We start from the raw sequence: 27191 nt of genomic DNA, 5'->3' as shown, positions 1-27191 counted from the left end.
ACTATCAATGAGTTACATTTTGCTATTGACAACCGAGCGAAGCAAGGGGCTGTCATTGCGTGGGGTTCTGGCAAAATCGGAGTAAGTTATGTTTGTTGTAGTTCGTTGTTGGAGTAAGTCTATACATGGATACCTCTCAGCTCACCATCAGTCGGTGGTGTCACCCTTGGTATAATCAGGTTTTAGTGGGATTATCCAGCCTGAAAACCTTCCTCAGTCGCCAAAACAACATGTCCACCCCATTTTATTTTTGCAGTTTTATATAGCGCAAACTCCACCCGAGGGTATTGGAGCGCATTACATGAGCACCAGTTACGTTACACAAGCACACATTCATGTTTTTGTAGGCACAGGGAGATTAAGTGATTTTCCCAGAATCTTAGGATGTTGAGGCAAGGCTCGAACCAGGTTCCCCATGTCCAAGGTTGGCAGCTGTGACCCTTACGCGATATCCTCTTGTGGCATAATCTCTCATTGATTTACTTTCAATCACCCTGTAAAACTACTCCATTTTACACTCCTTGGACGTGTGTAGGGTTTGAGAAGGATGCGTACTTGCCCAGCCTGGTGGGTTAGAGAGGACTTCTTGAGCATCTGTTACAACCTCCCAGGTCGGCCATATAAACTCCTTACTGTGTCTCTGTACAGTCACCCTGTCAGCCGCGGTCTGTGCAGGTAACTGTGGTGGGGCGGTGGGGCCGGGTGGGGGGGATTTTGACGGACGATGCCGAGGGAGAATTATTTATTTATTTAATTTATACTCTTTCGTGCCTTCGTATCCGCCCATGTGTCTATAACCTCCAGCCCTGTTTTCACAGCTTCCAGGGAGCCACTAGAACTTTCCTTGAATTGTTCTGGATATTCTTACCCACGCTGTTTCTGGTCTTTCTTCTTTGTGCCTTTAAGTTGGCCAAGGTATCGTCAACGCTGTCTCTGTCCCATCCCAATGTATATTTAACCTCCCATTGAATGGGTCTTACCTCTGGCAATTGCCAAGAACTTTTGATTTTAGTAAAAATATGTTTATGATATACTTTCTTATAGGGAATTAAGCCAGCTCAGTTTATCCTATGGTCTGTCGTTGTGTCATTCACATGGGGTGTACACACACACACATATACATATATATATTCACTGAAAAAACCATAGGTTTCACACATGTTATAGTTAGCGGAAATTTTACTGATAAAAAACCAATGAAATTCCCCCGTTATAGTTAGTGCAGGCAACTATAACTCACGCAACCGCAATCCTCTGCTGATGCTAATACTGTATTTAGACACTTATTTGCCCATGTCTTCTTCCATACATTTTTAGCTATACATATATTACAAATATTTTTTTTTCATAAAGACACATATGTCATCAGCAGAAGATTGCGGTTGCGTGAGTTATAGTTGCCTGCACTAACTATAACGGGGGAATTTCATTGGTTTTTTATCAGTAAAATTTCCGCTAACTATAACATGTGTGAAACCTATGGTTTTTTCAGTGAATTTGCAAGGTTTTTTAAATGCTAATTCCTAACTATAACGTGTGTGAAACCTATGTTTTTTTCAGTGAATTTGTACGGTTTTTTAAATGCTAAGTTACTTTACGCCATTCGTGGCGTGCGCGCCCACTTAACGCAGTTCGTTCCGTGCGCGCACGGTGCGCTTCGCGCACCGTGCGCGCACAGTGAGCACGCGGTGCGCTTCGCGCACCGCGCGCCCACTTTACGCAGTTAGTGCCGTGCACGCACGGTGGGCACACGGTGCGATGACAAAGCAAGAAAGCACGTCAACAAATCTGTTTCTGCTTTCCTCCGTGACTATGGTATGGGTGCCATTTACCACAACAACTTGCGTTATGACATGCAAGACATTTATAGAGGAGATGGTGTGCACTTCAATGATGAAGGGAACAGAGTCTTCCTCTTGAACCTTAGACTCTGCATCGGTACTTACTTGTAGGTACCACTAAAAAATCATTTCATAAACACAACGGCTCTTTTTAGAGCCCCCTAATATCTAAACACTTAAATCTGATTTTCCTTTTTTTTTTTTTTCTACCGTACGCTTACCGTAAGCTTACCGTACGCGTACCCCGTGATTTTTTTTAAAATCAATAAATGTTTTCTTTGTTCTTTACAGTCCTTCTTTGACCCCCTCCCAAATGTAAGGGGGTCTGTAACTCTCCTCATTGCCCCCTTTTCTTGTTTTCACTCTTTTTTTTCTGAGTGAAATACACAAAATGGCGGCCGCCGCTTCCTGGTTTCGGCCGATTCGAATGTTTACTAAGATCTAAGAGCCAATCAGAATCGCGCTCGCGCACGCCACCGTACGCTTACGGTAAGCGTACGGTAAGCGTACCGTAAGCGGGCTCAGATATATATATTGATTTAAAGGCTATTTTCTCAGAATCTACTGAACAGATTTACACCAAACCTACAAAAGGCACTTCCTTGACCTAGGGACTACCTCTCTGCCAAATTTCGAGTAATTCTGTTCAGCCGTTCGGGCTGTAGCTCGTTCTAAAGGTCCTATGGAAAAATGCATGGGGAAAACGCGTTTTGGGACCCCCTTTTATCTCAGCCCCCGCTTGACGGATCCCCCCGAGACTTTCAGGGTAGGAGCGGAGCGTAGCGCCCCACCTATTTTGAGAAATTCGCGAGGATTCATCGACCGGCGCCAAAGTTATTCAAAATAGAATGTTGAGGTTTTCCTATGGAAAAGGGGTCCTAACTATAACTACCTACTGGCGACCGCCAGTAGGTAATATATATATATATATATATATATATATATATATATATATATATATATATATATACACACCACACGACTTCCAATGAGAAATCACGCACAGGACACCCAGGAGATTTGCAGTTAAAGTTGGTTTATTCGCTGCTTGCAGCGAATAAACCAACTTTAACTGCAAATCTCCTGGGTGTCCTGTGCGTGATTTCTCATTGGAAGTCGTGTGGTGTGTTATATTTGGGGCTGCCGATTGCCCCGGCACGGACCGCCCTGCCTGACAGCCTCTATTCTATCGGGATTGTTTAAATATATATATATATATATAGATATATATATGTCATGTGATCAAGGCCTGTTGAGGCCGAAACGCGTCATGGAGGTGTAAGGGCGAAATAAACCACTTTGTTGCAACAGGAATTTGGAGTTTGCATTTGTTTTTCCCATGGAGAAGGGGGTTGGAACAGAAACATATATATATATATATATAGAGAGAGAGAGAGAGAGAGAGAGAGAGAGAGAGAGAGAGAGAGAGAAAGAGAGAGAGAAAGAGAAAGAGAAAGAGAAAGAGAAAAAGTAGGAGAGAGAGAGAGAGAGAGAGAGAGAGAGAGATTTGCTTTTACCTAATGGTTATTTTGTTATATTGGCGAACAGGTGCCTGCTACCCCGCAATAAAGTTTTATGAAAACCATGATAAAACATTCCGAGGGTGATTCTCAAAAAAGTTGTGCAATGCAGCGCAGCCCCCTGCAAGGCTGTGCTGCGTTGCACGACAGGGAGGAGCAGGAGAGCGCCATACCTTCAGAGATATGGCTCTCTCCTCCCCTTTCCCTCACACCGGCACTGATTTCAGCTGCTGTGCGCCATGCACACACCTTAGCGTGGCAGTGCTAGGGTGTGTGCATGAGTGTAGCCTAGGTTTTGTACAGGAAGGGTAACCTTCTTGTGCAAAATACTGTGCTAGGCATGATGCAAAGCTTTTCCCACATTGTATGCGTGCTGCACAGTGCAGCGCGCATGCAAAGTCAGAAAAGCACAGAGAAATGAAAGCATTTCTCCTGTTGGCGCCTCCTTTGAAGGGGCGTTAACTGTTAGCGCAAAACCATGTTTACAAATCTTTGTAAATATGGTTTTGCGTCAAAAGGCATGGGTGGTTGCATGGGCACGCCCATGTACCACCCATGGAACGCCCCCTCGGCGCAAAGTAACACAAAGCAATGCTTTGCGCTACTTAGAGGGCGCTTTTCAGCACAAAACAAGTTTTGCCCTGGAAAGAAAATAGCAGCAAAAAAATTGCGGTGGTTAGTGTCACTTTTGGTTTGAAAATCTCCCCGACGAAGCATTGACGAAGCCAAAAAGGCTGGCAGCCAACACCCGGCACATTGCCTTCGCCCGTGCCTCGTCTATATTTGTCTTGGCTCGTCTTCGATACTTTACTAAATATCTCCACGGCGCATTTTGAATTCCAGGCTACGCCACATAAATACACAAGCTTCTTATGCGACGCCATGTATTGTCAAATTGTCAAGTCGCCCAGTAAACTGCCTCTGCCAGCAAAACTGGATTGCTAACGTGGAATTAGGACAGCAGTGTGGAAATACTGCCGCCTCGCGGCCTGACGTGAAACCTGACGGCCTTGCTTCGTAGCCTGTAGATTTCAGCCGTCCACAGGCATCAAATCAAAGCGGGCCGTTTGTTTCCGTTTCCCATCGCAGAACCACATGGCTTGGTCTCTAGGGAAAGCCGCGAAGATTCAAATTTAGGTCTTCCGGGTTCCAGCCACTTGGAACTACTCAATTACAGGGCTATTTTGCCAAGAAACGTCATGTTGCGGAAATACCCACTTTTAATCTGATGCAGATTTTTTTTGCAGTTTTATATAGCGCAGACTTGGCCTAGGACATAAAAAACAGATACTTTGCATATATTTTTTTAAATAGGGGCAGGGAGATTGAGTGATGTGTCCAGAATTGCAGGATGTTGAGCCCACGCCCAGACTCGAACCCGGTTTCCCATTTCCAAAGTTGGCAGCTCTAGACGTTAGACCACATCTCCCCTTACATTTGCAGCACAATATATATGCAGGGCCCAACTTGTAGAGAGGTGTAGGGGCTACTTTAAATAACGACACAGACGCCAGGATATTCTGCGCTATGAAAACTAATTCTGTGTCAGGACCGGAGGCTCCGAATCTGCTTCTGTTTACTTTACTGTAAAATTTCAGCAGCTAATCACAATTAAATAATCAAACCAGCATTGGCATAGCCAATAGGTCTCGCCTTTGGGACCTTATAAGTGTTTAGCCATGCAACAGTTGCATAATTAAATACTTATAAGGTCACAAAAGCAAGACCTATTGGCTATGCCAAGCGGCCGTGGCCGCTAAAGTGATCGCGATCGCGATCAAACATCAAAGCGGCCGCGAAAGTGAAAGTAATCTCAGTCAAGCGCGGCGCGTGCGCCCGCGCACATGCACTGTAGCTCTAGGCTGGTAGCACTTTTTGGAGCCCTCTCAATAAGTCTCGCCAGACCAGCGCATGCGCTGGGTCAGGCGAGACCTAAAAATGACATTCCTCTTGTGACCCATATTGGTTACCTATCGCATGCCCCGATCATAATAGAGCGCCCCCTTATAAGTACAGACAGCTTCATTTTGTGTCCTCTTTCTTTGCTGCTTTGCAGCCAGATAAAATGTAAGGATGGGCCCTAGGCCCACATGCTAGGTGAAGGAGGACACAGGACACATAGTTGGGGATAGTGGGAATGGCCACGAGCACGTGCGCTCGGCCCCTTTTATTGCCAGCGTCACCTGACACAGTGACGTCTGTGGTGGGTGGGTGTACAGTGTAGTACAGCAGGTCGGAACACTAGAACGTGTCCATGCATGGACACTACATCCCTCCCAATTTTTAATAACAAAACCCAACGTCAACGTTCAACCTGGGGGAGAAAGAAAGATATACACAGTTGTAATACAGTGACCAAACTTCTGCAGAATCGCTCACGCTTCAGCTGCTTGGAGTCGCAGAGGATGTTCTTCCTGTCGCGGACGATGCTCTTCCTGTCGCAGACGATCACCAGTTCACTGTGGCACCAGTCATGGGTGCTCGATGGACCTAGTCTGTTTGACGGCTCTGCCTTGAAGTTGTTCTCACAGTCTTTCCTTAGCCTTTACTTTCTTGGCGACAAACGCAGTTGAGGTCTTGTGGTTTACCGCTAGATGTTGCCGTTCGTCTTTTCGTCCAGTCCTTTTCTTTATCTGTGGCGTGTGTTTCTGTTTTGCAAAAGACGGATTGGTTGCAAGACACCCCTCTCACCATGATGCCTCTCTCGCAGGTGTTCCCCTGCCACGGGATATCCCTGAGGCCCTCTGGCTCGTCCTGAGCTGGGTGTACTGTGTCGTGTTACTCGCACGCCGATCCGTGTGGGTGCAGAGGAGACGACAAGTCTCACCTCGGGTTCTGCAGTCGTGCCTGGAGGGTAGCTGTTGGCTCCTGTCTTCGCACACAATGTCTTCATCCTCCTGGGACCTTTGCTGGAGGGCGGCTGATGACCATCTCTCGTCGCGGGGACGCTCTCTCACTGGCATCCCTGAGGCCTCTGCCCCTGGGTCACCACGGCTGGCGTTGTCCAGTGTCCGTGTGACCCCAAAGGTGGGTGTTTCGAATAGTCCGGCCTGCTCACCCCTGCAGATCCCAGGTGCGCTGAAAGCATCATCAAACAGATGGTCTTTTCTCCGTGCCACGGGTGTTCTTCAGGACTTGCGCACCGTGCTTGTCACCTTCCTTGTCTTTGAGGTGTGAGTAGTCTTGCCACCCTCTTCTCTCTTTCCTCTATTTCTTTCTCCGTGAGGATGTCATGTCACTCTGACTTCTTCTTTGTTGCAGTGGCAACCGTGCCACTCAGATCTCTTCCTTTCCCCTTTCTTTTGGTGGCAAACGTGCCACTCCGATATCTTCATTCTTCTTTTCTTGTAGTGGCAAACGTGCCACTGCGATTTCTTCTTTCTTCGTAGTGGCGGACGTGCCACTCTGGTCTCTTCATCTCTTCGCTTCACGACCTACTCTGGACCGTTTCTGTTCTCTTATCTGGCCAGGCTTCTCCATGCAGCGCGCGCACTCTGCACGTGTTCCCCCTGGTCTTGTCCTCGTCCGAGAACACTCTCTTCATCTTCCTCAGCATTCCGAGTTAGGGTCGTGACCTTCTCTTCATCTTCACCTTGTCACCAGTTACTTCGGTTGAAGTTCGTGGGGCCATGCTCATGGTCCGCTTCGGTCTTCTCCCTTTCACCAGTTGCTTTGGTTCTTCTCGAGCTTCTTGGACCACTTGACGGTCCGCGCTGCCGATCACTGGCAGGATACCTTCGGTCTTGTCGTCAGACCTCTTGCTTTGTAGATTCACTGACCCGTGCGTCGGTCACCTCCTTGTGCAACTCCTGGTGAGTCGGCTTCTGAGGTGCGACCATTTGGCAGGTCGGCTTGGCCTTTTTGGTGCGACCATTTGGCTGGTCGGCTTGACCTTTGTGGTGCGACCGTTTGGCAGGTCGGCTTGGCCTTTGTGGTGCGACCATTTGGCTGGTCGGCTTCACGAGGCGTGTCACGTCGTGTGACTACCTGTGTTCACGAGGTGTGTCACGTCGTGTGACTACCTGTGTCCGCTGCCTTGTCAGGCACTGGTGCGTGCTACTCTTCGTACCGTCGTGGTACATCTTCAGTGTAGCGTTGCTCCTTGTACCATGATCTCTCGATGTGGTGGCTTCTTGGCGCCACTGGGTGTGGCTCGACATCCTTGCCCGCCAGTGTTGGATACTTGCTGCGCCCATCCTCTTCAGTGGGTTCCTCTCCTGTAGGCGCTGCAGTGTACCTTCCGCGTCCGGGGTACATCTGCGCTGAGTCCTTTAGTTCGCTCGAGGGTTCGCTCCACTTGATGCGGCGACAGCGCAGTCCTTGCTGGGGTGGATGTGGCTTGACACCGTTCTTCTTTCTTCCTCCTTATTGCTGTGGGATAGCGCTGCATCCCTGTGGCACACTGTCTCTTCACCCTTGCAGTTCTGTGCTTCCGTCGCGTTCCTGCGCTTCTGGCACATTCCTGTGCGCCTCCGTCGCGTTCCCGTGCGCTCACCTTCGCGCCTCCGTCAGACCTTGCGGTACTTGCCTTGCTGCCTCTTCTCCCTTGCGCTGCGAGCCGTCGGTCTCCTGTGGCTGCTGGACTTCTTTGGATTGCTGTAGGCTTGTTGGTTTCTTAGTGCTGCAGTACCACCAGTGGCCACTGGGTGGCAGTGTTGCTTTTCCTTGGCTTCAGCAGCAACCTTCTGTACTGCCAGAACTCTATCCCTTGTTTTCCTTTCCACTGCTCCAGGCTTCACTCGTGCTTAGGAGAGCTGGAGGGGAGCTGGAGCCAGGCAGACCAGCGGAGTCCAGATGGGGCTGGAGCTGGAGCAGAGCAGCGGAGTCCAGGACACGTGGCAGCAGGTAAGTCTGTTTTCAGTTATTTTATTGGTTGGAAGGCAGGAGGGGGCACAGGCATTGACAGTGGGCTGCTCAGAGGGCAATGATGCATCACTCGCAAGCTGGGGCAGTTCACACCTCGCGTGGATGGCGGCTGGGGCTTGGTGTGCACTACATGTGCTTTGGTTACAGCAGGAGAGTGGGGCTCTGTAGCGCTCTTTGCAGGGCAGCGCTGGCACCATTGCATTGTTTCACCGCTTCCCGCCTCCTTCTATGGCCGGCGGCGGCCAGTCTTGGCACTCGACATCGCCCTCCCTGCTCGCGGCAGTTTCTTGCGGGGGGGGGGGGGGTGGGGTGTGTCGTCCCGCTTGTCGTCCTGCGGGGTAGGCACCCGCTGGTAGTGCCTTTATTAATTGGGGCTGAGTCTCTTGGCCCGTATGTTTATCTTCTCCCCTCATTGGCGGCGCTGGCCGCCTGCGGTCGCGTACCGCTGCGGGTGGGCTCCGCTCTCCATTTCCACTTCGTCCCGCCCCCCGCAGCCGGTCACCTAGCTTCACGGACCGCGCGGGGGGGGGGTGCTGCGCTGCTTGTGCCGCTCCTGTTTGCTGTTGCGGGTGGGCTCCGCTTTTACTCTCGAGGTTCAGTCCGCCCCTTCCCGCAGCCGGTCTCCTCACCTTACGGGCCGCGCGGGAAGGGGGTGCAGGTGCCACACGGCCACGGCCAGTCGCGGGTGGGCTCCGCCTCGGTAGGGACTTGTCTTCGCTCCTCAGCTGCGGGGTGGGCACCCGCTTGGCTACACACTTCGTGTATCGCGCAGCTCCTCACTGTCCTCCACGCGGGTGGGCTCCGCGTGGCCGCCGCCACTTGCGGGGGTCGCAGCCGATGCGGGTGGGCACCGCTCGGCTTGCCATTACTTCCGGGCACCTCCAGGCACAGCGGCAGGGTCGGGGTGGGCACCCGGCCCCGCCTGCAGACTTCCGGCGTCGCGGCCGATACGGGTGGGCTCCGATCGGTCCGCTCGTGTTTGGGGCTCTTCCCCCTCCACCAGGGCGATTGCGGCCGGTGCCTGAGGCGCGGGGTGGGCTCCCGGTCGCCACCAGGCACGCTGCGGGCTATGCTGTGCCCTGCCGGCTTCTCGCGTCGTCACACGGGGGGTGTGCTCACCGGGCAGTCCTCTCCCTCATCATTATCGATGGTGCGCCGATCGGGGCTTCACTCGCGGGGTAACGTACCCGCCTCGTCGCCAATGTAAGGATGGGCCCTAGGCCCACATGCTAGGTGAAGGAGGACACAGGACACATAGTTGGGGATAGTGGGAATGGCCACGAGCACGTGCGCTCGGCCCCTTTTATTGCCAGCGTCACCTGACACAGTGACGTCTGTGGTGGGTGGGTGTACAGTGTAGTACAGCAGGTCGGAACACTAGAACGTGTCCATGCATGGACACTACAGGTACATTTATACAATTCTTTGATGCTTGAATATTATGTTATTGACATCGCAATATTGCTGTTGCCGAGCGCTGCGCTGTTTCCAGTGATTTGCAGTTGATTACGGTCATTGCCAAAAGATATTTTGGGGTTCCCTTTGTGTGCTCTGCTTAACGTTTTGGCATAATTGCCCCCGCTACTGCCCCATCTCTTTGTACACATCGGCTATCTCCGACGCCAACTTTGCCTCAGTGGTGCAGGAGCAGACTACATCCGTCTGTGTGATGGGTGTAGTCCTATTTCTACACTCTGCACCACAACGTGCATAAGCAGGTTTTCCCTGCGTCCCTCGAGAAAACACACCAGAGAGTTTGTCCTACCTGCAGCCTGTTTGATTCTACTTGTGTTGTGACCGTAGACTTGCTGCCCTGACTGCTAAAATTAGTGCATGGTTGTTAAAATAGACACAGGTTTGGCCTAGAGTGTTTTCATGCTGCTCCCTCCACATTTTAATTGTGGCCTTGTATTTGCCAGGCTGGGGTCCACACTCGCCCTCTCTCTCTTGAATTGCCAATTGACCAACAATGATATCAAGAGAATGGAACAGTGGGAGCCTTATGAGCCTGATATGGAGGTTTTTCCCAATGATAATGTTGACCAGTTAGAACTGGACCTGGTGGACGCACTTGACTGCAGTGTGCAGCAATCAGTTAATAAGGTACTAGTCCTGGTGTTGGGTCCCTTTACTCATCATTTACACGACTATGATCATGAACAGGGCTGGCAGCCCTTGATCCCTGCGGCAGGAAGCAATGCCGCCCCACCCCTAAAAGGGGAAGGCCAAAGACCCAGGCTGAGGTGCGTGCGTAAACATTTGAGAAACTGCAACACAAAAGAGACACTCAGCATAACAATAGCGCCTCCCATCAGGGCGCGACCTCACACAGCCCTTCATTCACCCGACCCTATGAGTCAGACTCCACTTCCTCTCACATGGAAGACAGCGAAGAGGAAGCTACACCTGGGCTTAGCAAGAAGAAACACTCTTCTTCCTCCAATAACCCTTGAGTACTTACCTTTGAGCTCAGAGAGATTATACACCCTAGAGCTTCAATTTGGGCTCCTCCTCAGGAGGTCAAGAAATATGTCCAATCACACCTTCGCCAGGGCTTCATTAAGGAAGTCTGTGCTTGTCTTTGACAGAATGTCATCATGCAGACCTGGTAGGGAAGGTCACAGATACATCGGAGGCGGACCCTACCATGGTCTTATTTATGAGAAAGTACGCAAAGGACCTTAAGAAGGGCCTCGACTGAGCATAGCGTGATTGTCAGAATAAGCTCCTGGACATGTCTGGCCCATTGGTAAAGATACTCGAGTTGGCTTTCCATGCTAAAGAATATAACTCCCCAGTGGATCCGGATGTCCTAGTAGGTTGGGTGCAGAGTGCCATTTGCCAACGGGGAAAACCAACTGCACTATTTCCACAGAACAATGGAGATCTATGCTAATGCGAATAGACCCAAGCTTAATGTCTTGGCCACCTCTGAAGCCTGCCCAGTGGCCCTAGGACGGTTGTTTGGGGGTCCATTTGTTAAAGAAGTTGCCAGGTTTTGCTTCACATATTCCACACTGGATAAGTCCCAAATGTCACTTTAAAATGTATTTAGCAAAAGCCTTTTAGGCAAGGCCATGCGTTTTGAGGGTGCGCATAAGGCTGGGGATCCTTTCAAGGCTCTCAACAAGGGTACTATCCCCAAGGCAGGAGCGAATGGTATGGATAACCAGCAGCCTTCTACCCCACTAGTCCATGTGGAGGCGGGCCCCACTTCGGCTGTTGCAATCGCAGAGGAACACAAAATTCAGGATGCCGGGTATAACAATGAGAATGATCTCTTTTTCAGAGGTAACCTGGGGAGGACAAGTGGAATTCTTCCGAGACAATTGGAGGCAGATTACCCATGATCCGCTGGTCCTAGAGACCATTCTAGGCTTCAAACTAGAATTTTACAACACACCAGTGCAATTATGTCCTCCAAAATACATGTCGTTTACCTAGAAAGAGCAGTCTTTTATAGACTCAGAAATTCAAACGTTGTTGGACAAAGGGGCAGTATGTTTTTAGGTACATCACCTTAAGGGATTCATAAGTCCCATTTTCCTGGTCAAAAAGAAAGGGCGTGGCAACCATTTAGTTCTAAATCTGAAAGATTTCAATATCTGGATATTATACAGACATTTCAAAATGGAGTACATTCATTTGCTAAGAGATTTCCTTCAGGAAGGCGCTTAGATGGTCCAGCTGTACCTGAAGGATACCTACCTATCGATTCCCATTCATCCACCTCACAGGAGATTTCTACAAAATCCTGTGGTGGGTTCAATGCCTGGGATTCACGTGCCTTCCTTTCAGTCTCTCATCAGCCCCCTGGTGCTTCACCAAACTGATGGGACCACTGGTAGAGTCGCTGAGAGCTCTGGGAGTCCGTCTGATCGTTTTTCTAGACAGCCTTCTCTTGATGGCACAAGATCCTCAGATGCTAAGGACTCATCGTTCATGGACCATTCAGCTTCTGCAGAGTTTGGGGTTCATGGTCAACTCACAGAAGTCAGTGTTGTCTCCTGCACAAGAGATCGCATTTTTGGGATCCAGATAGATTTGGTCCTGACCCAAATGATCCTTCCCTCCCAGAAGATTTGAAACATCAAAAGAGGATTGAGGTCTGCATTGCACAGCCAGACTCTATTGTTGACGTCGATTGCCAGGATTGTGGTCCGGCTAGCCTCCTCACTAGGTCATTTTTCCATGCCCCCTCCAACACAGAGCCCTTCAGAGATTAAAAATGTGTCACTTGAGGAAGGGTCTCTTGTATTCGGAATAGGTTCCCCTGTTGGACGAAGCCAGGACAGAGATGACATGGTGGTTGGAGCACATACAAACCTGGAATGGCAAGGCGATTTTCGGCACCTCCCCAGAAGTGGTGATAGAATCGGATACCAGCCGTTGGGGCTGGGGAGCGAGGTGAGGATCCCTCTCAATGGGTGGGTCGTAGGTTGGAAGCGTCACTGAGTCTCCATATAAATTGCCTGGAACTCCTGGCGGAGTCCTTCGCCATGAGGAGACCCTCCCCCTCAAAGAAAGATTGTTGCATCTTTCGGAGGACGAACAACATCTCAACCATTCAATACATCAACAAGCTGGGAGGACAAAGTCCCGTCTACTAGCAGAGATTGCCAAGGACTTCTGGCATTTCTGCCTCAGCCATCGAATTTCAATCACAGCGGAATATCTTCCGGGCTAGAGAAACACAATAGCTAATTGTAATTCCTATCACCTGAGGAATTTCAGTGACTGGATGTTTCATACCACTGTGTTCCAGGTCCTTCACTACCTGTGGGGTCCATGCAGAGTAGACTTGTTTGCATCTTACCTCAATAGTCAGCAATCAGAGTTCTTCAGTTGGCGCCCGGATCTGGAAGCCCAGGCAACTGATGCGTTTCTCCAGGATTGGTCTCAGTTTTGGGGTTACGCTTTTCCCACTTTTCTCATGATACCCAGAGTCCTGGAGCAAGTCAGACATCAGAGGTCGGAGAAAATTTTCTTGACTCCATTCTGGAGGGCTCAACCTTGGTTCCCCTAGCCCTAGCTCTAGCGAACACGAATCTAGTACACCTCCTGTCCTGTCCAAATCTGTTATTGGATCTAGAGGGTCATCCTCATCCCTTAGTCTTGTCCCGTCAACTCAAGTTAATGGCTTGTATGGTTTCAGGAAAAGATGGTATACCCCAGGCATTTCGCAACAAGCTGTTCTTTTCATCAGGCAGACGTGGACAGACAGCACTCACAAACATTAAGCCTCAGCTTGGAGGAGATGGTGTGCTTGGTGCAATGAGTGGGGTGTTGATCCTGTGGGAGCAGTGTTGCATGGTAAGAAATTTCCTTTCTGACCTGGCATCTTCTGGTTTGGCATACAGAACTGCAAATAACTTTAGATCTGCAATTTCAGCAGGACATCTGATGGGGAAATACTGGCACCCTCACAGGAGCAAATGAATGAAACTCATCAGACATAGCTGGTTTGCTCAGAAACAGAGTGAAATTTATTTATTGGTACCAAAAGCATGCATCATTGCTAATTAGCAAGGAAGAAGTCAGATCTGCCACCTTAGGGGCTCTCAGACTGCTTCTTCCCAGAGTGGCTGGTTTCTGGGTGCTATTAAGTTTGGTAATGCCATGTCAGCGAAACTAGAATAAGGCACCAAGCCAAATAAGGCTAACATGGATATGAAATGTCTGCACCATGCAAATTATAAACAGCCAGATATGGGCAGACCAGAAAGGCTGGCTCGGCACTGTGTAAGCAACTTGCACAACCAGATAAGGAAACTTATGATGTCGTCAGGACAAGGAAAGTGACCTCTAAGGGTGATTCAGAATAGCTGCTGGAAGCTTGTCCAGGCAAGGTCAGATAGGAAGCCCTTTGGAGCTCTGGGCCTCATGTTAGTGTGAGTGCATACATATGAATTTATATGGATATTCATATATATTTTGCAACAACATCCACCTTTCAAAAGTAAACCAGTGGGTGAGCACCCCTTGATCTGCAAACTAATGAGGGGCATTCATATGCCCAGACTTCCAGTGCCTAAGTACTCATCTCTATGGGATCTGAATGTTATTCTTAGGTTCCTGGAGCGATGGTGTGAGAAGTTGGCCTGGCATATGCTGCTCCTAGTTATAGGGATACCTTGCACCAGTCCAATTCGACTCTTATTGATGATAGGTTTAAGACAACCTTTAAAGAAAGCTATCCTAGTGGTAGCTGTGGAGAGCAGCCTTCAGGCTAAGTCTTGAAGGAGTGTTAAGCTTATTGTTTTACCATAATAACCTCTTGAATGACCAAATGAAAGAGTAGCCCACACAGGTATATATATAAAATATATGTTTTTATTCTAGACAGAATCCCACAGTCGCTTTATGTGACTAGTGGCAAAGTTACACTTCAAACAAGCATTTATAAACACAATAAATAACACAGAAATCAATGGGTCCCAGGGGGGGACCAAACCATATCCTAAAACAGTGGTATAAGAACCACGACAATTCTACAGGCAATGCCTAGGGCATTCAGGATTGCTTGCCCCTTCAGAATCCACTCACAGTTATGAGGAGGGGGACCCACGGGAGACGCGTGCAGTGCAAAGAGCTGCTATCGGGATCGCAATGTTAGCCTATGGAGAATGTCGCAGTTTGAAATAAACAGATTAAAAATACTTCTAGCAGGAGTACAAAGTTAAAACTTTAGACTTAAGCTTTTGAGATGCCCACAACCACAAGAGTACCGAGGTACCACTGTTACCTGCCCCAAGGAAGCCGGGTGCATAGGTCGTTTCTGCTGTCGGGTCGCGGGCTGATTTTCAATGGGAAAATAGTCAAAAGTTCTGCTAGCCAAAAGCGTCGATGATGCCGTGAAGATCAAAGATGTGAAGATTGTAGAGAAGACCCTGAAAGCAGAGGGGACAGAGTCTGGGTCACGGCAAAGTGACCAGGAGGCTCAAAGCAAGGAGCCCTTCGATGTCGGGTGCTTCAAGTGAGAGGTGCTGTTGCTTGGATCTGCAGCCACGGGCTCTGGGAGGCTTCAAGGAAGGCCAGCTTCCGGAGGGCGACTGTCCCATGTTGGATGAGGGTCGCTGCAGTGTTAGTGTCTGGATTGGATCCACTAAGCCTTGGCAACCGCAACCCACAAAGAATAAACAAATCTGCTACAGTGCAGACCCACAAGGTCTGGGAGAGGTCTCTTTCAAGGAGACTGTAGAGCAGGCCTGGAGCAACCAGGGGAACTCTTGTTTTCAAAGATAGTCTTCTGCTAGGGCCCACAAGTCGAGAGACAAGGGACCGCGGGAGGCGACAATTTGGAGTGCGTAAAAGGGCACCCACGGGCAACCGGAGGGGGCTAGGGCGCTGGTCTTTGGCACAATTGCTGTAGAGTGGTTGACTGGTAAATGGGCCAAAGCACAACTTCTCCACTGGTCAGGGTCGTGTGCTATGCAAGAAGAGGCTGGGGTCTTGGGGTATTGGGGATCTCGGCACCCACGCGGTCCACGGTGCCCAAACTCGTTGAGCACACTCACTGGCCTCTGGGATGCGCTGGAAACCCACCTCAAGGGTTCTGGAAGTCGTCGAAGTTCGTGAGAGCAGCGAAGTTCCAACTGGGTCACTTGCAGTGTTTCAGGTGCCTGCCAAGCAGGGGGATAACTCCTTTATCCCAAGGAAGATTTCTTCCGTCAGCTGGGCAGCAGCTCGTCGAAGGTCGGTTCTGTAAAGTTCCAAATAATCTGAGGCTCTGGGGCCACGTTATTCACCTTTATCCCCAAGATTAGGGGAGTGTCCAGAGTAGTGTCCACCAATGGCTGGTGAGGCGGGAAAGGGTGGCTACACCCTCTCCCCTTTGTGTGTTTCCCGCCTGGGCGAGGGGCAGGATGCCCCTGAACCTGTTCCAAGCGGTGTATGCAGAATTAGGTCTCTGCAGCTGCCTACGTGCAACTCTGAAAGGACATTTGGTGCACCCACCCTGTTCCAATCCACATTATCCTGTCTGGGGAGATGCTAGCACCTCCCTGTCACAGGAGCCCTATTGTCCAGCTGGCGAGGCTGGGGTTTTCCCCAGCAACAGCCAGCCAGGGTCGTGTAGGTGGCGGGCAGTAGCCATTTTGTGTAACTTGTGCACTTTTAAATTGGTGTCTAAATTCTACCGCTTTTCCCATATCGCCCTTCTAGCAAGGGGGAATTGTACCCTCATGCCCATGGCTGGACTGGGGGTATGATTCCTACATGTTTGACACCAAACACGATATGGTTCTGTGTAGCCATTCTCAAGTTATCGCGATATCGCAATAGACTTATAATGCGGTTAAGAGTATATGGTATGGCTACACTACAAACAACCCAGTAACGATTTAACGAAGGTTGCAGAGAGGCCCTAATCAGGTAGGGGTCCCACCTCACACATACCTCAGCACCCTGCCCTGTAGGATTACCAGGGCCTGCTATAGGGGTGACCTATGAGAGTATATGTGTTGTAATGGGGTGGGATATAGGGTACCTATATCCCTGTAAGGGGTGCTAGCACCATCTTACCCAGACTACAGTAGTGGTCTGGTGGTGTCAGTTTGTATGGCTGTCCCAGGGTGGCACAATAAGTGCTGCAGCCCTGGTAGGCCTACTGGGGGACCCATGCCCTGGGTACCTAGGGTACCATCTACAAGGGACTGGTAGGGCATGCCCAGCATCCAATTAGGTTTGTACCTAGAGTACTCACATCAGTTTTAGGGAGAAAGCAGATAGGCTGGGGCCCTGGATAGCAGGATCCCAGCCAGACTAGTCAAAAACCACTCAAATACCAGGCAAAAAGTTGGGGGCAACCATTAGTCAGATTCCACCTTCCTACAGATGGGCAGCGAACAAATATTCGTTGCGGAAGCAGCTTTTGGCTAAGCTCATTATGCTTTCATGCCTAATTTTGTGTAAAACGGATTCCCGTGTTCGAGCACTGGATTTAGCAGGCAGGGTTTTTTCCCCAGAGGGTGTTACATTCAATATAGCTCTTCGTACTAAAGCAAATTCCAGGCTGGTATCCTACCCGGCCTTGCCAGGTAATTTTCAGTTGTGTGTTGTTCAGTGTTTGAAAGCATACAAGGTTTCTACTAGTGAAGTGAGACAAGAGTCTGGTGGTCAGCTTCTCATTGCTTTACAAAAGCATTTGAGGCCTTAAACCTCGGCTACATTAGCCAGGAGGATGAGGTGGTTGCTAGCAGAAGCAGGTATTGACATCTCTGCTTTCGGAGCACATTCCGCTTGGGAGCCCATGGCATCAAAATTGTATGCTTTAGGTTCCCCCCAGAAGACATTACGAGGGCAGCAGATTGCTCTATCGAGTCTACGTGCCGAATGGTTTACTATAAGCTTATTATGGTTGTTGCGTCTGTTGTGGTAACCCAGCTTTGAACAAGCATAATCAGAGCCTCCGGTCCTCACATAAAATGGAAACGGTTCTAGCTTACGGGGCAAAAAAATTAAAATCTATTAACTACATGTAGGCGAGTATTATCCCACCCAATATATGCAATCAATGTATTCATGTATATTTCATTGATTTTCCAATTGTGGTGATTTCTTCTCCTACCCTGTTATATTTTACATTTTTTGTAATGCCGATATCCACTTACAGGCTTTACGGTTTGCTATTTTGCATTTCAGGCAATGAACAGAAGAATGTTTGAGAAGGTGATTCCGGCCTTAATTTCTGGTCACACATGAGAAGGGGTCGAGTACGGCTTGTTGCCTTCTACTCTCTGGGGTTCTAGTTCGGATGTCTGCATCTGGCCCAGTTTAGGTTATTCGACATCCCTGTTGGATTATCTGGAAGCTATTGGATCCATGTTTGGATTGATTTAGACTTTTGGTGACTATTATTATGTTTCATGTTGGAGAATTGTGTACTTAAGTCATTATCCACTTAAGAAAGAGGACACAAAATGGAGTATTCTGTATTTATAAGGGTTGCTCTGTTATGATTGGCGCATGTGATATGTGACGTAAATGGGTCACATGGTTAATGTCGTTTTTTGTTTATTTAATTGAGTGCTGAAATTTTACAGTAAAGAAAAAAGAACCATAATCCTCACCTCCGTGTCTTTAATGGAATTGAAAATTCTTGCTGTATCAGCTTGAACATTTGTCACTTCCTGCCTAGACGAGTTCCATTTATTGGTAATCTGAAGTGTGATGCCAGGCCAAGCCAAGGTCAAGACGCTCATGGGGGGGATACAGGCAAATCCCCCTGCGAGGGCGCCCTAGGTGGTGGAACCCTATTGGGCCTGCAGCACTACAGGACTGGGACAAATAATGGGCCCAGGCACCAAATTAGGAGTAGCCCCCATTAGTGACTCAGATAGCTAAAAAAAAGGGGCCCACGTTTTCGAATCGGGGCAGTTTTAAAGTTGTAAAGTTATGCTCTATAGGTGTTTTACAAGGTAAGGGGAACTACATGCATGTATACTTGCTGAAGGCAATATTTGTGGCAATATCAGAGTAATTGTGAGTAAAAAATGGCCCACAAGACCATAAAACAGGCCGACACACAGCCAACAACTTCGCTCAAACACTGACCTGTGCCACCAGTCCTTCTGGCACTGCCAGTTTGCCCTATAGGCCAGTCCGACCCTGCATATATGAACTTTACCAGTTAACCCCTTACTAACCAATGTGTCTGGAAATTAGCTGGTCCTTTTATCTCCTAAATCCAGTAACTTCCACTCTGGGAGTGCCCAAGAAAAGAGGGTTCCTTGCACTCAAGCTGCACCTAGGCCCGGACCTTCAGGAGCGATCTTCAGCCACACCATGCAAGGAAGTACCCACCCAAATCAGAACAAACCTCATACGGTACAACTATTACTCAAGTAGCCAAAAACACACAGACCAATGCAAATAAAATGCTTACATGTGTAAGGCATGTTGAGCCCTGTAAATGTAGTTACTTATATGCACAGGTCTCCACACTTTGTTCTCCTCTGTCCGTACTATTCATACCCGAGGCGAGTGTTTCTCAAGGGGCTTTTAAAGAAACTAAGATTTAAGCAGGCCCGTGTTGCTCTGCTGTTTTTACAATTGTCTTTAGATGTTTTTACACTCTTTTGTGTCTTGAACTTTTTAAGATCCGCTCTAAAGTTAAGAACTACTAGGGGTGGCTAAAGGCCCAAGACTTCCTGTTAATCTTTGTATTATGTGTGGTGGCTACAAGAGTTTTAAAAAAAAATGTTTTTAATAGTTATTTTTTATCCTCTCTTAAATTGAAGTAATGGTTATTGGCTGTATCATGACTTTATGAGACCAAGAAGGACAATAACATCGTCTGGATCTTGCACTGTTTTTTAATGCCTTCCTGACTGTTTTTATGAATACTGTTTACATTGTCATATAGCTGAAAATGCTTCTTTTATGCCCATATTTTTATATGCCGAATAAAGATTATTATCATTGTTATATGAACAGAAAATGACAGAATTACAGATTTGTACAGCGTCCTGATGTCTAAACTGGTTTGATCCGAGCTTTAGAACACTATAAATGATAATAATTGAAGGAAAGAGAGGATCACTGGAATTAGGAGGACCAAATTATGCGGCAAGAAAAGGCACACTCTGCGGCAAGACAAGGCAAATTATGTGGTATAATGTGAAACATTTTGTGATAACTTTATTATGTTCCCATTTGTACACATATTAATACTGTCTGACCAAATATTTCACTTCATTACTACATTTTAACCATCCAAATATTGCATTACAACTGAAAGGTGGCCTGTCAATATCTGCAAAGGGCATGCCACAGTGCGGCAACACGTCACCGCATACATTTGAGTTAACTCTTCCTCAGTTTGAGCTGGAAACTATTTTTTTTGTTAAAATCTGAAAATTATGCAGCAGAGGATGGATTGTGAGGCAAAAATAGAAAATACATAATTATGTGGCTGCAGGATCACAGAATTCCAGTGGACCTGTCAAAATGTTTCAAAAATTTCCCAATAAATAAATACATAAAGAATTTACGTTTGATGTTCTTTCCCACTCTCTCACTTTACAATCAGCAGGGCCTACATTACAGGTTTTAGGGTTTCCTCTAGGGGGAGGGGCCCCATTGCAGACCCAATGTTTTATGTTGTAGGTTTCCGGTGTCTCCATTCAGTGTTGAGGATTCTCTAGGCCAGTATGGAAGGGTATTCATTGCATGTTTTTGGGGACTCCTTACCAGGGTGGAATGGGTTTCATTGCAGGTACTGGGGTCTCCATTTGCTGTTGGGGGGGCCTCCATTGCAGGTTCAGTGGTCTCCACTGCAGTGAGGAGGGTTCTGGATAGCTGATTTCGGGGGTCGCTTTTCAGTGCGGAGGGGCACCTGCATGTTGTAGGTTTCACGATTCCATTACAGGTTCAGTGGTCTCCATCCCAGCCAATCAGGTAGCTTGCCAGGGTGGCCATCTTTTCAACCCGTGAATCACGCGGCCCACGGTGTGTGAGGTGCCCCTCAGTTCCCCCATGGAGTCCACAAAATGACATCAGGACTGTGTATACATGTTTTGTAGATTTACTTCCTCCCAGATTTTACTGTTTGAAAACTTATTTTTAGTATGTACTTTTATGATCTATGTTTTTTAACAGATCGAATAAAGTTATTTGATTTGATAATGATGATGACATCAGGAGAGTGATTGTTCATTTGTGGTGGAAATGCATGGAGGTCCCTGGGCATGTCCACCATCTAATGTCTCCAAGCTGAGTACGGTTTTCCCTACACAGGAGGACAGGAATGAAACTCCGGACTCCCTGATCCCAGCTGTCCCCTCAGTTTCTCCACTTTTTAAAATTACATGGTATGCCTATTTTCTGCCTGATCATATATTTATACAAATACGTTTCCTTCCTTCTCCAGTTGAAAATGGCGACAGGGACATAGCAGAGATGGATTTGTGTGCATGCAGGCAGCAGCCACGGCAAACATCTGATTTAAGATTTGGAACCCCAATCGCAGAGACGAATTCCCCGCATGGACACAACACGGGTACGACTCCAGCATCCGTGGACAACGAAAGGGATCTACAATCATAATGGACATTTATATGCTACCATAACTCCTCTCAGCGGTGCTCGTTTTATCAGCCATGGAAGGATGAAAGGCTGGATTGTCTCGACAGAGTTTCGACATGCAAACTGCATATTGAACACTGATCCCAGCAGCAGGTGCAGAACCCACTTGGCAGTCTGATCAGTCTACACCTGTCCTCTCAAAGGAAGCTGTGGGCTATCTGTGGACACTCTTTCTTGGCCACTGAATTAAAGCACAAAAGTTACCTGAGTGATACTTTCCCGAGGAGACCAATTTTTTCCCTGTGAGTATTGGGGTGTGTGGAGCAGAGTGCACCAACCTTATGAGGTAGCGCCGACGACCTCCTTGATATGAATATGCACTCTAGTTAAAAAGGAGCTCAGATTTAAAATGTTTGCTCAGTTACGTGAAACTTGAGCACACAGATGTCATTTGCTCCCACAAATATCAGATCCCAGTTCATAGATTCGCGATCTGTTGATTTTTTTTTTATAAAGGCGGGTTGCATCGAACTGCAGCTCAAAGCCTGCGCCGGCTGGGGTTCCCTTAGCCTGAAGCGGATCCTAATGGTGGGAACAGGTTGCAGGAGAAATGACGTCGAGGCATCTCTGCCGAGGTCAGATCCAGATGGCATGGGCACGCCTTTCCTACAGGAAAGGCCGAAAGGAAGTGCAGCGTCGGGTAGTACCATGGGTCTGTGTGTGTGGGGGGGGGGGGGGGGGGGGGGAGGGGGAGCGAGCGATGTTCTGCACTACGGTGATGGATAGAAATGGACACTTTCTTATTTCTGCACAAAAAGTCAGAGTAGTGCAGAGGAATCTCTGTGTCGCCATGGTGTTTGGTGGGCCTCATTACAGTCTCTCGGTGCCCGCTTGTGGACTTTGATATGCCCAGGTCTAGGAAATCAATCAAATGTTCTATCTGAAAACAAGCCTCTTTAGGGAGATGTGTTCTACGGTAGACGTCTAGGTGGGCAATGTCTCTTTATCCAGAGAACGGGGCTGCCCCATATAGGATCTTTGTCTAGGAAGCTGGCACCATATGCCCAGGAAAGAATCCGAGGAGCTTGTCGCCTCTCGGTTTTTGATGACCCAGTATGACAGCGCTATGCTAAAACGTTTGATTCTGAAAGATTTAGCGCTATGAAGTGGCTCTGAGACACATACCAGCGCTAAACAAATCAATTCAACAGTACCCACCCCTCCCCCCCCCCCCCCCCCTTCCCCAATCCCCAAAAAGAGTTCTCGCATATGCTTCCTCCAAGACACTTCCGGGTAAGTCTGGTTTCAATAATCAGATGAGCTTTGCAAGGCTCCCAGGCATGGCGCCAGTCGCCGCGAGGCATCGCAGGGCATCATCGTCCAAGCAGGCCCATGGCCGTAGCAGCTCTATCCACTGTGCCACCATTCCTGTGTTTGCACCGCAGGAGGGCACAGGCGGGTCTGCTGTTCTTGTGTGTACTTCCTAATTTAACATTAAAATATGAAGTTTGCTTCTACTCTTTTGTGCGTCTGCAGGGATTGTTTTTCCAGCGGGTTTTGTTCTTTTTCTGATGTATTCTTTCTGCTGAGTGATACAGTCAAGCTTTTAATTTCTTGGCGACCACAAATTTTCAGAAACCTGGATCAGTGGCCCATGTGCACTCCACTAAGCCCGCTGTCTGATACACAGGAATGGGTTCTCGCGGTGAGGAGAAAATGTGAAGCCTGTGTGAGATCTTGTCTATCATACAATTGTAAACCTACTAGTTTCACAATTTGCCAGTACTAACCAGAGGAGGTCACACTCCTGCACCAACTCTATTCACCACACCCAACTAATACCACCCTGGCATACTGGGGATCTAATGCGTGTTGCTATACCACGAATCGCTAGATTTCATGCTGCGCCCTTCCAGGTAACCTGGGAGATGTGACCTGTGGTCCTCGCTCTCTGCTCAACAAGCCTCATCCTGTGTCGAGTGCGGGCGAGGAAAATGGAGATATGAACTCTGACATTGAGGAGCAGAACAGATCTTATCTGCGTCGCTCGCGCTGTATTCATTCATCCTACCAACAACTCGAGATCTGATCGCTCCCTAAACTTTTTATTCTCATCATTACACCTTTTACCCTGACAGAGTTCTGATCCAAGTCACTAGCTCCTTTTTGATTTAATCACAATCTGTATCTATCGGCCAGTCACAGATCTGATCCTGGCCCCAGCTCTCTTCTCAGCTTATCACAATCTGGACCTGTCTGCCAGCCAAAGATCTCATCCCCGCCCCGAGCTCTCTACTCATCTCACCATAACCAGCACCCGCCTGCCAGCCAAAGATCTCATCCCCGCCACTAGCTCGCTACTCACTTCATCATAACCAGCACCCACCTGCCAACCAAAGATCCCATCCATGTCACTAGCTTTCTGATCATCTCATCAAAACCAGCACCGACTGCCAACTAAAGATTTTATCCGGCCACTAGCGCTCTACTCATTTAATCAAAACCAGCACCGGACTGGCAACCAAAGATCTCATCCCCGCCCCTAGCTCTCTACTCATGTCATCATAACCAGAACATGTCTGCCAACCAAAGATCTCATCCCCACCACTAGCTCGCTACTCAACTCATCATAACCAGCACCCGCCTGCCAACCAAAGGTCTCATCCATGTCACTAGCTTTCTGATCATCTCATCAAAACCAGCACCGACTGCCAACTAAAGATTTTATCCCGCCACTAGCGCTCTACTCATTTAATCAAAACCAGCACCGGACTGGCAACCAAAGATCTAATCCCTGCCACTAGCTCTCAATTAATCAAAACTGGCATCTTTCTGCCATCCAAAGAGCACCTCCCCTGCCTCTTGCTCTCTTCTAAGCTCATCACAATCTGTACCTCACGCCAAACCACTGCCACTAGCTACTTATCTCATCATAACCAGCACCCATCTGCCATTGAACGTCTACTCATCCCATCACATCCTGTACCCAGTTGCCAACCAGAGATCTGATGTCTGCCTCAAGCTGTAGTCATTTCTTCACACTCTGTACACCCTCAGTACCGATCTGATAGAGTAAACCATCCGCACCCCAGACCTTTGTGCTTCTGTACGTTTTTCTAGGTAACTCCTTTCATCTCACTAGACCATCATCATCCAACTTTTAGCTACTTCCATCTCTGCCATGACCCCCTACTATGTGAAAACACCCACCCTAACCCTATTTCCCTTAATCATTGCAGACCAAGGCAGTGCACTGCCCCCACCACCAACTAAGCAGCCCTCCTACTTTTGAAGGAATACATAGATTTTATTGGAAAAAAATAATTATTATTTTAAGTATCTAAAAATGTTATGGTGAACATCTAATTTCTCCCTCCAAGATCACTTTTGAACCAATTACGAGTCAAAGGCAAGCAAAAATAAACTTCTCGATTTCGCTCCATCAGTCTGTTAATATGATTTTGTAAAATATTTGATCATGTGCTGTTCTCCTTTAGATGCATCTTCCCATCTTTTGAGGAGGGCGTAACTTCGGTCCTTCACCACCATCCTCCCAATAGTTGGTCCACCTACAAGAGCCCCATATGCTACCCATCCCCCTCTTGACTAGAGTTCCATTCATCGGGTAAATAAAGAATATGTCCAGGAGTGTTGGATCCAAGCTAGATTTTTATTAAGATAACTTGAGATTAAGTAAATATTGTTCTTTGAATTAGGTGTAAGGAAATGTGTTTTATGAGGTTATCTAGAAATTGTGTCAGGGATCCAGCCTTCCTAGACTGCACCTATGTGGACATCCCTAACCTATGGTAAACAATTCTGTGTAAATTCAACCCAACTTCCCACCCAATAAGAATAATCTATGCTAATGAGTTCATTATGTTTGATCATTTCTGCATAGTCTGCCATTTCTCTGCCACTCCATCAAGATCCTTTGATGACACTCATCTTTGCTGTCCCACCTCAGACAGGCTTACATGGTCCTGTCACTCATTCCTGCAAGAGCCTCCAGGATATCCCCCTACTCTTCCGCTGTGAGATCCCTCAATGCCAAGCTAGCTTCAGATTCTCATGTGCATCTGGTGAATGGTTGTATATCAGAATATTGTATGACATAAATAGGGTGATCTAATTAATATTTACAAAAATATCATCCCTTTTAGAACAGATTTTCTGCTATTTGCTCCAAAGTGGTGATGATTTAGCAAACTACACATAGGACACAACATTTATGTAAGGGAATATTCTGACAATATTCCGCTAACAATACTCCGGTACCGCACAGTGGTGAATGAACTTCAGGTTGCCCAGTAGTGACCAGAGGTTTAGTGTATTTTCCAGGTGTGAAACAGGTGAATACTACAACTGTGTGTGCCCCTGTATGGAGAGCACTGCTATTCGACTTACATCAAGGACTTGAATTTGGGAAGAAAAATACAACTTAATAAAGCATTGGTTACAAATGTTCTAGGTTCTTGGGTTATCAGAAATGTAGGGAAGACAGAATTATCTGTGATCTCTGGCTAATTTCTAACTACATTGATTGAATGTGGCCTAGAAATCATGGACAATGGAAACTCAGTTGGCTTTGCACAGGCCATTGGCACAATTTGAGGTCAGAATGGCCTGTGTGTTTAATAAGATGATCTTACTACATTGGAATACAATCTTTTTGTAGGCTTCAAAGGTCCAGGGCTTCTTTGTAATATCTCGTTTATCCCATTTATATCCTTTGCACATAGAAAGCTTTCCCCATGCGGTTCAGCTCCTCCTGGTATTGAAGATACTCGCACTGCAGCAGGTTCTGAAGAGCGGCTTGACGCACCTGGGGGAAAGAAAAATGAACAAGTGTGGATGTAGGGCCATGCAAGGTGGTAGCCATGTAACCAGACAAAGCCAGGTGTTGACCATTGTGCAGAGACGTCTATAACTGAATATCCATGCACTGTTCAGCTAAGCCTTGTTGGGAGTTGGTCCAATCCACAAGCTCTTTCTATGATCTGTCTGCTTTGGACAAACATACCAGGGCCTATACGGACATGGCTGAGTCAACCCACTATGTAGTCATGTCTAGGTCTATCAACACGTAGCAATACCGTGTGCCGCGCACAATCTTTCCTCTTAACAACCATACCTGTCCAATATGCAACAATTCCAATGCCATCTCACTACTCTGTCATGTTGACATCTAGATACAATGCAGCATTTCCTTAGTCTACTAGTATCGGCACAGTCATGCTGTGCTGCCCATTTTGAAGCTGTGCAAGGGTTTGTACTCTGTGCAGCCATTGCAGGTCCACTCACAATGCAGCCAACATTTGAACCGACCATTATCCAGCCTTGTCAAGATATGTTTGGAATGTGCAAATGTGATCACTGGGTGGTGGTGCCTGTAGAACGCGCTCTGTTTTTATTACTATTGTTATGTATGCCTCTCACAAAGAGCCTTAAGTGTAAACGTCAGACTCTACAACTGATAATTAAATGCTGTGACTGGAGGTTACAGAACTCCTAGCTCACTGTTGCTATGTCACAAAGGAATTCCAGGCTGCTCTGGCTGGACTCTCTGGGGGCCTGTCAGAGCTGTGCTGGAACGCAGGGAGAACATCTTCTAAAGGAAAGGGAAGGGAAGGCACAGAGAGTGGAGGGGGTGGGTAACAGGAGGTCAGTTTAAAAAAAAAAATTGGGATAGGGAGGGGATGCCATGTTATGTATGGTTCCTCCATTACTCCTCTGTTCCTGCGTAGCAGTTGAAAGCAGGGGCAGATGATGGGGGGGGGGGGGCGGATACATAACAAACAACTTACTTGCCATCAGTAACGCCTGATCTGGTAGAAACCTTATCTAGACGCAGATTCCTTAACTTAGAATTCTTCAGACAGGATTCGGAAATTTTTCATGAGCAGTACCAAGCACCGGTAGTTGGCGTCGTTCGGCT

At 47.8% G+C, this 27191-nt stretch overlaps 2 protein-coding genes across 11 annotated transcripts in view; one reads left to right on the top strand and one right to left on the bottom strand.

The window, feature by feature from the left end:
* The window catches only part of LOC146772776 (uncharacterized), a 209792-nt gene that overhangs the window by 52947 nt on the left and 129654 nt on the right, over positions 1–27191 (top strand). For 6 of the 9 annotated variants that reach the window (XM_085638908.1, XM_085638904.1, XM_085638909.1 and 3 more), the window contains one exon: positions 21099–21522. The exons of 1 other annotated variant lie outside the window; for it this stretch is intronic. The gene's annotated coding sequence lies outside the window, so the exon portion shown is untranslated. Of the gene's footprint in view, positions 1–7777; positions 8207–21098; positions 21556–27191 lie in introns of those variants that run through there. 2 more of the 9 variants (XR_014972283.1, XR_014972284.1) reach the window with 2 other exon arrangements.
* CFAP141 (cilia and flagella associated protein 141) overlaps positions 25846–27191 on the bottom strand; it is a 33939-nt gene continuing 32593 nt past the window's right edge. For both annotated transcript variants that reach the window (XM_085638911.1, XM_085638912.1), the window contains exon 4: positions 25846–26078. In XM_085638911.1, the coding sequence (XP_085495037.1) occupies positions 25977–26078 (102 nt within the window). In that variant the 3' untranslated portion in view covers positions 25846–25976. The remainder of the gene's footprint in view (positions 26079–27191) is intronic.

This window comes from Triturus cristatus, chromosome 12 (genome assembly GCF_964204655.1).
Source record: "Triturus cristatus chromosome 12, aTriCri1.1, whole genome shotgun sequence".
NCBI classification, from domain to species: domain Eukaryota; kingdom Metazoa; phylum Chordata; class Amphibia; order Caudata; family Salamandridae; genus Triturus; species Triturus cristatus.
Note: the sequence above shows the minus strand (reverse complement) of the source record. Positions and strands in the feature narration are given on the sequence as shown.